The sequence below is a fragment of the Haplochromis burtoni genome, unplaced genomic scaffold (assembly GCF_018398535.1).
Source record: "Haplochromis burtoni strain Fernald_Lab_line unplaced genomic scaffold, NCSU_Asbu1 Contig_12, whole genome shotgun sequence".
NCBI classification, from domain to species: Eukaryota; Metazoa; Chordata; class Actinopteri; order Cichliformes; family Cichlidae; genus Haplochromis; species Haplochromis burtoni.
This window is the reverse complement of record NW_024582373.1, coordinates 3,590,625-3,603,805: the sequence shown is the minus strand read 5'-3', so window position 1 is coordinate 3,603,805 and position 13,181 is coordinate 3,590,625. Positions and strand designations below refer to the sequence as shown.

Sequence of the window (13,181 nt, the reverse complement as noted above, 5' to 3'; positions counted from 1 at the left end):
ATAGTTTCAATGAGAACACAAACTGTATGTAAAAAGGCATTAAAGCCATGATGGGGTTTAAAACGGCTTTATTTCTTTAAACACAGGCATCGTTATATATTCAAACAACTTCCACAATCGATAAAGAGCAAGTATACAAATGATGCAGCTTCAGTCATCATCATCACCATCACATCACTGCATCCCCTCTACTGATTCTCACAAAAGGACAACAAACCTAACACGAATATCAAACCAAAAACAACCCAAAACAAAACAAATACATTTCAAACTCATTCTGGCTGATTTCTGAGCGATTAATTTAGGTTAGCATATCCAGTGTTGTGTGCCCATCATGGTCACACACATTCATGAGGCACAAGCACTTGGCTTCCAGAGTAAATTTATGGTTTTCATCATCTTCCTCAAACAGATAAGTACCTTGCAAAGATTTTAATATGTATGTCTAAAAGAAGCCCATTAATAGATCTGCCACTTTTGCTGTTAATAAATTCTCAAGTGCAGGCAAAAATGAGAAGTAGTAGTTTAATTAAAAAGAAAGTCACATCCATATTTTTTTATTTCTATCTTTTCTAGTAATTTTACTATTTTCCTACCAATCAAGAGAAGAAAGCTGCTGAACTCATATAATTAAAACCACAATTAACTGAATCCTTGAAAATACAGCAGAGACAATTGGTCCTTTACATTACACACACACAGAGAGTGCAGGTATGCAAGTAGAGTAACATTTCACTGTGCATAACGGTCCCAGACTGCCAATAACTAATGCAGCGCATCCACTCGCACTATTTTTAACCTCAGATAAAAATCAGCAAAATAAACTGACAAAAAGTGCTACTGCTGTCAACACTTGGGATTTATTAGTCTTTCTTATACCAATTAGCTTTTCAGAAACAGCTTGTGTAGGTTCGACTGGAATTTTAACTTAATATGTAGATAACCAAACCATGTAAAAGGTCTAGAAAGCATACAGAAAGATTATAAAGCACATTTAGACCTGAGCTCTACACAAATAAAGCTTAGATTTAAAAAAAAAAAAAAAAAAAAAAGCATCTATGCTGCTACTCACAAATGTGTGTGCTGAAAAACAACCAATTTATTTCAGTTAACAGTTAACTTTAACTTTAAGGTAGGACTGACTTGGAGAACACTTCCAGTATCCTGTCATTAGTAACACTGACGGAGAAATACAGTTGAGAGGTCTAATTAAGGGGAGGCATGCGTCAACTTCAACCAAAGATGAAATAGCTGTACAATAAAATAAACAAAATATATTTAAGAGAAAAAAAATCTGTATTCATTACTTAATGAAATTGTGCTTTCTAGTCCCTTTTCACTGTTGGTTATGATATCTATAAACCTACACAAATGAACAGTGATTCTGCTTTTTCAGTGCACGTATTCATCATCACTGAAGTCTGAGTCATCGGCCTCCACTTCTCCTTCAATCACAGACTTCTTCCCTCTGCAGCAGGACACCACCAGACCAATGAGGAAAGCCTAAAAACAACGTTGAAAGCACACATGACAAAATATATCAAGGCTCATTTCATTGGTAATGTGGAAAATATTTAGCTGAGGACTTGAGCGATAAATTCAAAATGCAGACAGTGACATCTCATTCATATCTTTGGACTTACTCCAATAAAAGCCCAGTTCCCAAAGTAGTAGATGGTGCTGAAGAACCAGAACTTGTGAAGGAAAAGATAAGACCTTGTCACAGTGCACTGATCTGAAAAGAAGAAAAGCACAAATTAATGACAGAGGCTATATGCAATGTCTTCTCTCTGTGGCAAGTTTTAAATCAAGCAGTCGCTTTGAAGTATTTGTCTCACAGTATTGTCTGGACACCTGTCGTGTATTCAAATGACAGGCTTGAAAATCAATACTTGACTAATGTGGGCCCAAACGGTTTAGTAGTTTCACTCTAGTGGTTCATTGTTTTTAGGTGAGAGGTGTCTGCATGACACAGATAGGTTCTCTGTGGTCTGGAGCACAATTAAATGTGACACATCTGCTGCTGCTTTCTGTTTATAATTGCACAAGTGTATCACTTGTTATACACCTGTGTTATAAAGTAGTCTATATTAACTTAAGAGCTCAACACAGGCTGCTGTTACTACATGGAGCAGGGCCTCGGGCAATTTTGTTATTGTAACTAAAAAAGACAACCAGTCGTCGGAAAAGAGGAAAGCTGTGTCACTGTCAGTGTGAATATGGTTCAGCCAATGAATAAAACTGGAATGAAATGTAACATTTAATAGAGTATATCCACTATAACACACTGAAACCCCAAAAGGCAAAAGCATGGGCCCACAGAGGACACCAGCAAATGTGAAGACAGTGAACCATAGGTTATGGGTTATGCATGTAACCCCAATTCTCTGATGACGCAAATTCAGGCTCATGACTGTGTTATAAGTAGACATTTCAGGCACTTCAGATCTTTAGATATGAATCCATCACAAGTCTGGTCACCAAATATGCAGTGATTCCTAAAGAACCATTTCCAGCTATAAGAAGAACAAACCAAAGAATACAAACTGGACTATCTTTGTATTTTGCACCAGGAACCATGAAGTGTCAAGTTGACGAGTTTGAATCCAGTATCTTAAATTGTGCTCTGAAATGTTTCGTACAATTCAGAGATCTAAGTCATCATCATTTCTACATCCACTGACAAAGACACGGCCTATGTCCATATAGAGGTAAGGGAAGGTTAGGTAAGGTAAGCCATAGAGCAAAGCTTCTTTGAGTTAAAAGATGAGTCGATTTCTTTGAAATGACAGCAGAATGACTAAGTGCAGGGGGAAGAGAGGCATATTGTTCAAATGACGTTTCTTAAGACAGCTCAGGCTGTGCAGCATCTGATATTAAATGGATGTATTTACATAGATGTATGGAAATATGTAAATTTCTTTATGTATAGGTAATTGTGTAATGACTTTACCTTTCTCGCCCACTTGACATTAAATCAGACTGTGTGGCCAATGAATGACATCCCCTAATTAAAGCCACAGAAAACCTGCCAAACACCTTGAAACATTGTTTGCAAGTGTACCTTTTATCCCCTTAACATCCGCCCACTTTTATACTGAACAAAACTAAAAGCTTGAAAGCACTTTGTTTGTTATTCTCTTATGATGAAAACATAGCCCAGCACATAGTGATTCAACAAGTATGTGGCCTCGGAGATGACAGAAAACATAAGAAACAACCATTTTGCTGTGTACCTACTGTTATTACAAAGTAAAAACTGCTACGGCTGCTTCGTCTCTGGTATTTGTATCTTAAAATGGTTTATAGCCTTCGTATCTTTGCTTTGAATCAATGACTCAATGAACGGGCCTGTGCCATTTCAAATACACTGGCAGAATTTTCCTTGAGTGCCGTAGAGTGTTAAGAATGAAAAGGCAGAAAGTGCTCACACAGATATCGATTTGATTTCAGTTTTTGTGTGCACTGCACTTTTGCCAACTACTGTGTAAAAACTGATAAAGATGCATTTAAGAGGATCATCTATTTACTTGTAGTGCATTAAAGCACCCATTCATTATGTGTATGTGTTACTGTAGCTAGCAACTTAAAAGCAACACAAGTTAATTTGTGTAGTGCATTTCTTACACAAGGGCAACTCAAGGTGCTCTCACTTAAAAATTAAAAAAAAAAAAAAAGAATTACAACATTAAAATGCAAATGAAAAGAATAGAGAAGAAATTAGAAGAAAAAACATTAGACACAAGGATTGAAAACAAAGGAGTGCCAGATGGTTGATGTTGAGCACTGAAGGGTGAGTCAAAGGAAGTGCAGAACATAAATGTTTTAGTGTTGATTTCAAACAAGGCTGAGTTTCGAAAGTGGAAAAGACTAAAGAGGTTAAATGCTGCACAATAGTAATCCACTAAATGAACCAATTTAAAGCTGCCACTTCAAATGTATCAGTTTTCTGGGAGAACCTTTTTGTCCCAGCCTCGACAGAAGTAAGCAAACCTCAACTCTGCAATGTTCCTCAAATGACATTTTATTGCGGTGACCAAAGGCAGCTCAATCATTATTGACTCAGCACTGTGATCATGAATATAAAGCACATCAAAATCAAAAGCCCCAGGAAAGAAACTCGCTTATTGCTTACATAATCCAATTGCCTTCTCTTTTCTGTCGAGCTGCTCTTTTCCTTATGCTGGTGACATCACCTTTGAGCTTCAGCTCCCCACTTTTTGAGGGAACTGATACTGTTATTGATCCGACTGCCGCAGACAGCAGAAATATTATAAAAGTCTTAAGCTGAGTCATTTAGCCTTTATGTGTATGAATGGGTATTGGCAGGCGTGGTAAAATGCTGGTGACGTCAAAAGTAGAAAGTGCCAATGATATGCATGCCATGTCTGGGTCTCTTCTTAGCTCCACAATTGTTTTGTGTGAAAACACAGTAAGAACAGATCGCATTTATTAATTAGCTTAGCCATGCACACTTAAGCAATAAAAACAACAAAGTATATATGGAAATACACTCCTTTATAGGACTTGCATCATTTCTACAGAACAAGGCAAGAGAGAAAGTCCCAAAAGCTGAAGTCTGGCTATGTTAGAGAGCCATCTGGAGCATTAACGCTAACCCTGCTGTGCTGCTCCTATCACACTGTTTCTTACACAGCTCTTCACACTGACTTGAAACGTATGAACAGTGCAATCAGACCTACACAAAGCTACATGACATCAAGGTCCACAGCAATAACACAGTCTTTTTGATTTTTTCCATTAAAGTCAATACTTTTAAAAGCTTTCCCTACCAGAGTTCGGTGGAAAAATTCAGCTCAGTGCTGTTTCATCTATAATACAAATGAGAAGACACAATCCCACAGGAGTTGTGATGTGCAACAAGAATCAGCTTTCACTTCACCAGGACCAGGAGATAATAGAAGAAGCAAGTCTTTCTTCATCACTGTGACCCCACTCTTTTGCTCCACTACCTCAGCCATCTGTAGCTCTCCAGCTGCTTACCAGAATTGCAGGGCACTGAGTGGGATCTACAGATGGTTCACAACAGTGGTCTGCCTAAATATATTATCACGTACACCACTGACCAGCTTCACCTTGAAATCATTACCGTTCTCTGATAAGAGTATGGGGCAGCCAGGGAGTGCAGGTAATTTCACCCTGACTCATGATACCCGGGTGAGTGCTGCCCGGTGTAGGATGATGCATTATGCATAACTTTCGTCTGTGCATCTGTGCAAATACATGCATAGTACTCTGCACACACAATGTGCTCTTCCAAAAGGTTCTTGATCAGCAAGCTCTTGTGCCAAAACCGTATGCTTTTACTTTCCATCTCAAGTCCTTTGAGAATACTGCCATTCCTTCAGCAGAACTATTTTCACATTTCTGGCTTCACTTATTAGTGTTGTGCGTAAGAAAAAAAAAATCACCAGAAACATCTTTTGGCAGTAGACAAAAAAAAAAAAAAAAGAAATCAATTTGAGCAGTGATCAAGTTCCACAAAAAGATAACACACATAACCTAACTTGACCTCACCAAAACTACTGATCATACGAACTAAAACCAAAGTGAGAAACAAACTGTTTTCTAAAGCAAAGGACATTAAATTAAGTTTTCAAATCAAGACGAATGCTAGAAACTATTACTTTTTAAGAAAGAAACTGTAATTATTTTTACACATTTAGCTGAGATAAAGGGGTATTGGGAGCATCAGGTACAGTCAGGTATTAGATGTAGAAAGCTCAATCTTCTCTTAGCTCTTTTTTTGTGTCTCTTCCAGCCCTGAAGGAAACAGCTGGCTGCTAAATGCCCCACTACAATCAACAGGTCTATAAAAACTGGGTTTATTTAAAATTTTCAATTAGGATCACTTTTAAGCAAGGAGTAGCATTTTAATTAAGCGTCTTTAAAGCTCAACCTCTATCAAAAAAGTAATTTTATTTCTATCAGTTAATAGTGGAGGTCTTTCTGAGCAATACCAAGCAAATATACCCTTTGAAAAGTGATTTTCTTTCCTCCTATAAAAGGTAAGGGGTGTCTGTGGATTACAAAATGGGCATTTTTCTTTCAGGAGAATTACTTTTGATTGACATATTCCATTGTAATGCAAATTGATGATGATCCCATTGATGGAAAGAAAATTACTATTAATTTGAGTTGGGGTTGAGGGAGTCCTGTTGAAAATTGCTATGGTACCTGACATCTCAGAGCTAACACGACGCGACCAGCCCCCTCCCCAACTCTTTAAAACAATGCTGTGGAAACAGGGAAGTTGCTAGGAAACAGACAGGAGTCTATAAGTGTACAGTTTGATCTCTAAGATTCAATATAGGAATAATATGATACATCTTTCAAGGTGAAAACCCAGCTTTATGTTGCTATTAAATGAATTAAGCTCACGCTGCAAGAATTTTACCCGTAATCACGCAGAGAAGCTCACTGATAAATTGAGCCACTGGGTCAAAAGCAAACCTTTGACTGGATGTATTGATATTAAATGTGAAATATACTTTCCTTGCTGCATAAACATGTTTTTAACGTTTTGATCTGTTCTTCTCCACAAGTGTGTTGTTTTGGTAAGAAATCCAGTGAGCTGCATTGGGTTCAAAGTTATTAAAATCACTGGTCAAAGTGTCCAGGGAATGAGTGTAACCACAAGCTGAGTTTCCTGAATTAATGACGTAGGTGTTAACATGACTGCAAAAAACAACAGTTAAGGACATTTAATCCCTTAAGTGAGGCAGTCATTATTATAAATGGACAAGAAAGAGAAATATGTGATGGGTTGGCCACAATAAAAATCACTGCATCAATAAGTGACATTGAAGGTTATTTAAATAGCCCAACCAATCACATAAATGTCAGTCACACAAATTAAAAAAAAAGAATAAATAATGAAATTCTGATTATCCAAAAAAGGCTTGTGTGCGCACATAGACTCACAGAAAACACAACAAAACCACCAAAAATAACAACAAACAAAACTGACTGGGAGTAGTATTTGTTGATGGTTTTAGATGCATATCAGAATTTATGATCAAAGCAAAGCCCCCTGCAGAAGTAGCAGCATGAGCATCATGGAGGTAAGACTAATTTGACAGAGCAGCTGAAAGTTCTCTGTGTTTCAGCCAGGCTTCATAAAACCTATAACTAAAACTGAACAGGGAATGTTGCAAAAGTTCAAGTTTGTGCCAGGGCTTGTGAAATGTTACAAATATAAGATATAACACACACCCATTTTTTTAAAACCCTAAAATGCCTTTACTCCCTGTGTTAAATTGGATAATCAAGAGAACTTCAAGTTTCAGATTGTCTGGCGCCATGGCAGCTAAATCCTGAAGATTCATTTCCATTACGCTGAGTAAATGAGTAATGGCATGGTAATGACCTTAGAGTACATAATGGAGAGCCTGGCACTGAGCACCTGCTCGCCAAGATGTTAGTGTCATTACCCAACTGTGACCAATCGCCCAATCAGTCACTAGTTTGACTTCTACCCTCTTTTGTCTTAGCTGTCTTGATGTAATGTCATACTGTGGGTTATTACAAAGTGATGCAGTTCCCGTGCCTTGTGATGCAAATTTCTACCAAAGGGTATTGCCATAATTTTTTCTCTTATCATTATTTTTACATCAACCAAAAGGGCTTTTAAATCCCAAGAAAAGATACATGTCTCCATATCTGTGCTTGAGTTCATACTAGATTAAAATTTCAAGAATAAGGAATTTGGACACAACTGGCAAATTCTAGGGAAATTTCTCACGATGGCACCATAAATTAAAGAACAACTTTAATGCTTTTACTATTTACTAATTATTACTATAACTGTTACTACTGTTTTGTCAACAACAGCATTTCTCAATTCCCAGATAAAAGTATTAACATGGTATGAAAAACAATGAAGAACCAACAGTTTACAAGGAGAGCACATTTTTTAGATAATGAATCAAAACGGGGTAAGTTTTAACAGAACTCATTTTTTCAAACTATGAAGTCTGCTGGAAACTTGCTTTTGTCAGCTTTATAGGCAAGGCACAGTTCCTCTCCAACAAGTCTATATCAATTACGGAAAGAGCACCGATCTCCTGAGTCTTCTCTCTGACACAAGACTCTACCTTCCTGCACCTAACTCAAGCGTCAGATTCTTCTGGTGGCTGTCCTCTGTTTTGTGCATACTCAAAGTTTTTCAGACTTTCCCAACTTTTGCAATGATTACTATTTGAAATGTAGCAAATGGCTAAATGGCCAATATAAGCTTTTTTTGCTTCAACTTCATCATTATGTAGCAAATGTTAGAATAATGCAGTGGGTACAGAATAAAGACCATCAGCGTTGGTCATGTCTGTGTCACCCCAAAAATATTTTACCATACATTATGTGGAGCACATTTTTGCTCAGTGTGACACCCTGGAAAAACATAAATTGTGCAAATCAGATAAATGGAGGCTCTCGACTGTTTGCGCTGCATGTAGTCACCTTTCCACAACTACGCACTGTCTAGGGGCAAATCAAATACTATCTTCTTATAAACAAAAGGGATATTATCTAAATGGCAACAGAATTATTTTATTTTATCATACAGTCACTTTTTTTTTTAACTGTTTAAGCTATTAAGTGTCTGATTGCAGTCCCTCTCAGTCACATGTGTTATCTCTGCTTGACACTTCCTTCGCCTCATGGTAGGTGGTACAACGGCTGTTGTGAAAGCAGGAGCCATTTACAAGATGGCAAAAAAAGAACTCATTTTACTAAGCTGGTCAAAAGACAAATTACAAATCTTGCCAGACTACTAACTCCAGCAATAACGACACCTTTAGTATAACAGTGCTGAAGAGCTCCAAAAAATTATGAGATAATTCTCACAACTAATCAGGAGCTCTATGGGTCATTTATAACGACCGCACATCACACTGGAGCACCTCATATGTAAGAAACCAATTGATGTTTAGGCCACTCTTGTAAGAACTACCTGAACTGCTGCTTTACAAAAAGTGTAAAAACCGCACATTTGGACCATTTTTTGTGAAAAGCAACAATTCAGGAACACCGACAACAAATTTCATACTTTAGTTGCCAGTTGTGACAAAACTTCTTAAGAACTGTAACAGAATCAAATGATGAGGCAGGATGTTTTGTCATAATTACATTTCTGCTAAATTCCAAGCAGTCTGGCATGAAAGAATACCAAACATGTATTCATGATGATGGTGCTTGAATATATTAATAATACTGGCTTCTCTACAAAAAAATACTTATGATGTATTAAAAGAAACAGTGATATGTTGACATAATAATGCTAAAGATGAACTGATTGATTGATCAGATTTTTCTGACATTCTGTCAATAAGTGTCATTTTATTTTTGGGTTTACTGAACATCACAAATGTCGGCAAAATTGAATAAAAAAACGAAATTATATGACATATTGTTTGTATTTATTTAAAAGCAAGCTATAAGGATAACTCGACAGCTTTACTGTTCTACATGATAATGCATAAACTGATATAAATCTATATTATCCTATATGACAAATCAAATGCAATATGTCTGTATTTGATTCGTCATAAGAGCAGGTTTTCTAAAAGAATATTTTATTAAATTTTCTGTTGTACACTTTGGGCATGGATGTAATAGTCATTTTATTCTGGCACCTACATGAATTTCAGTATCTCAGACACTTAAATGCTACATGTAGGTGTATATAAACATTAAATAAAATGAACAGATGAATGTGTTCTTAGGGAAAAGCCCTCAGATGCAGCAATATGACTTTATGCTTGTTTGTTAGTATATTAATATTGGCTGTAATAAAAAACCAAAATAGGTTTTAGCAAGAGCCAAAGGAAATCAGCAGCTAAATTAATGTGTGCAGTTTCCCAGCATAATAGAATATTGTTGAACAAATGGTCACAATATTCCACAAATTGAGTGTCTTGTGGTACCATCTGATTTGCAGCTATAAAGATATACATAACTTAGTAATGAAGTAAACAACAGGAGAATGTGCTGCAGAATCATGATCATAATTAGAATCATAACTGTTAGAGGTGGGGAAGAAGAACAAACATTATTATCTGAAATACATACAATAAAAAAAGCTATCGCCACTTATTTTGAACAATATTCTTTGATAAGCATAAGTATTACTGGGAGATTTACAGATACCTAATTACTGTATGTCAGCAGGTGTAAACAAATGGTTTCAATGGATTTATTGGATATAACCTGTTTAAACATTAAATATAAGCAATCAATATAAGCATTGTTTGTTATATGTAATTATATATATATTTATATTTCAAACTATGGTAATTAAATAGGTGTTTGAATGTTTACCTTTGATACGAAGGAAAACATTGTAACATAACTTAATTTCAAATATGAAATCATCTGTCTTTATATTCCACATAAAAGTATTGTGTGTGATCCTACTAGTTCTTTCTCTACAAGGCTTTCCATTTTTATAAGCAATGATCTTAACATGGCAATGATCTGCCTAATGAGGTTAGAATAATAAATATTTTGTAATTGAGAGATAACTTCTCACACAATGACAATTGTGAAACCACAGCCTTTAACAAATGCCATTTCCTCTAGTTCAGTGCATTTGAGCCACACACATGCTCTAAATATCATTTATATAGCTCCATAAATAATTACTCCCAAAAATAACTCCAAACACATCAAGTACCATTTAATAAATTATATAAAAGCTTATGATAATAATATCACTAATTTGCTGTTAGATTAATGATACTTGATTGTTAAAAGAATTTCCCTCACTTTGGAAAAGATCTTGCTACTGTTTGGTGCTGCATGCATCTGAAAAATTCAGAAAACAGCCTTCTAGAAACAGCCAGATAAGTGATAAGCAGACGTTAGCTCATATCATGTTGAATCGGAGTGATTACAGACACGGTTTTACATTTACTTAAGACTACTATAAAATTGTATTGTAGATAGATTGTAGAACATTATAGAAAAAAAAACTGTATATGAGCGAAAACTCCTATTTAGAAAGGGTTTAGAAAGGTCTGTGCGCTCCTGTGTGAGGTTTCAGGTACTGGCACAGACTTTGTTGTGTGTGCAGAGAAAAGCAGGTTTAACTGTAACAATTTACTTTTCCCCCAGAAAAAATGGACTTTCAGGATTTAGCTATACAATTCTGGGGTAGAGTCTAAAAGACCATAACAGTGAGTCTGAAAGCCATTTTTCCTGTCATGCTACTACAGTTTAGGGCATACTGTAAAACAACACTGTTTTTGTTTTGGAGAACAAAAATAGTATTAAGACTATTAAGGTTAGAGTAGATGAGGAATGATAAAAGGAGCATGTGTCAGGTATGTTGAAGAATGAAGTAAATTTATGATCTTGTTTGTTTTTCTTTAAACCTGCGTGGAAATGAAAATAATTCCTTTTCTGTCTGTTTACTTGAAGCCTTCAATGCTATGTTACCCCATTCAAGACAGATGTTACTGTGGATCTGCATATATGTAGAATAGCCAACTAGCTAGATAGATTGTCATATGTATCATAAACAAACTTATTACACAACGTTCACACATTTCTACAGATGTATCTTTGGCTTTACACATCATACAAAGTATCCCCTTCACCACCAACAGCAGCCTGACATGAGCATTTATCACATGAATAAATAAACATAGTAGAGCTTATACTTATGTGCATGCACACGTTGGTGTATTCATGCCTCCTTTAGTGAATTAAACATTTGCATGTTGACAGTAAGACACTACCTAGTAAACATTTGTTCTTGGTATTATTAATTCTAATACATAATGAATAGTGATAAAGATTACTGAACAGTGTTCTACATTATATAACTTGGTCACACACACCGTCCTTCTGTTCCTCTAGCATGAATTCCACGTTATGAGCAATAAATGTTTCATGTTGTCTTGTAGGTTCTTTAAACATCTCACGATTGGAGCCAGTGCTACTACAGTGTGGTAGAAATGACGAACTTACCCTCAGGTGCATCTGCATCACATATCCTGGAGGTGTTAATAGTTGTATTCCCAGATGTAGGACCTGGTGATGGCATCTGAAACCAAAAAACAAAACAAGAGTGATGTACGTGTTTACTACAGAAACATTAAACACTGCAGTACACAAATATTTTGGCATTTTATGAACATGGAACTGTTTGAACTATCGTCTCTAAGAATTTATAACACTGAATTAGTACAGATCATCAACATACTTTATTCATATATTATCGGCTGATTTACATTATGCAAAGTAAAAACAAGATGATTTGGGTCCAAAGGACTGTAAAAGTTGTAATAATATTAATCTAATTTTCCTGCAGGTATACACAATATATAGCTATATCAGACATATGAACCTCTGTTAACAATGACAGTACGGTGACAATGCATTTAATAACCAACACAGCTCTGTAATCAATTGAAGAAATCGACTAAATATCTAACTAATAATGAATAAAAGAATTCCTACCCTTAATTCTCAAAACAAAAATTAAATTTGTATATTCTATGTTTAATTTATGTCAATTTTAGACACAAAAATAAAATATTTTTTGGTCCCTAATCCTGCACTTGGGGACATTTGCAAAAATCCATCCAATCAAATGCGATTTGGGGTGATTATCTAACTCCACCCATTATATAAAACTGCACGTGACCATGTGGTGCGCAAGGAAGGTAATATTAGAAATGTAGTGTTTTGATTTAAAAACCAAAAGGAAAAAAAAAGAAAGCAGCAAGTGTTAATTAATTTTGCTCCAGTTCCTCCTCCTGGTCTAATAGCCCAGATCAGGAAAAGTCTAGAGGCAACTAACCCTTTACTGCTTCTTAACTTGATACTTCTCAGCCTCAGCGCATGCATTTGCTAAGCTCTGTCCACTTTTTAAGCAATTTAATCATATCTAAACGAGGAACCTAACAGAAACAAATGTGGGAGCTCATCATGATATTGATCACAGAAGAATTCAACCAGTCCTATTCAATATTTACTCTAAACTGTATGCATCTTTGATATATGGGGTGGCTGTAGCTCAGGTGGCAGAGCAGGTCAGCCACTAATCAGAAGGTCGGTGGTTCGATCCCAGGCTGCCTCCCGGCTGCATGCCAAATATCCTTGGGCAAGTTACTAACCCCATGTTTGCCTACTGGTGGTGGTCAGAGGGCCCGGTG

The 13,181-nt window shown here is 36.2% G+C and overlaps 1 protein-coding gene across 1 annotated transcript in view; it reads right to left on the bottom strand.

The window, feature by feature from the left end:
• Window positions 1–51: 51 nt before the first annotated feature.
• lmbrd1 (LMBR1 domain containing 1) overlaps window positions 52–13,181 on the bottom strand; it is a 46,918-nt gene continuing 33,788 nt past the window's right edge. Inside the window, exons 14-16 of the mRNA XM_005915487.3 lie at window positions 11,992–12,067; window positions 1,644–1,735; window positions 52–1,503 (exon numbers count right to left, since the gene is read on the bottom strand). Of these exons, the coding sequence (XP_005915549.1) occupies window positions 1,393–1,503; window positions 1,644–1,735; window positions 11,992–12,067 (279 nt within the window). The 3' untranslated portion in view covers window positions 52–1,392. The remainder of the gene's footprint in view (window positions 1,504–1,643; window positions 1,736–11,991; window positions 12,068–13,181) is intronic.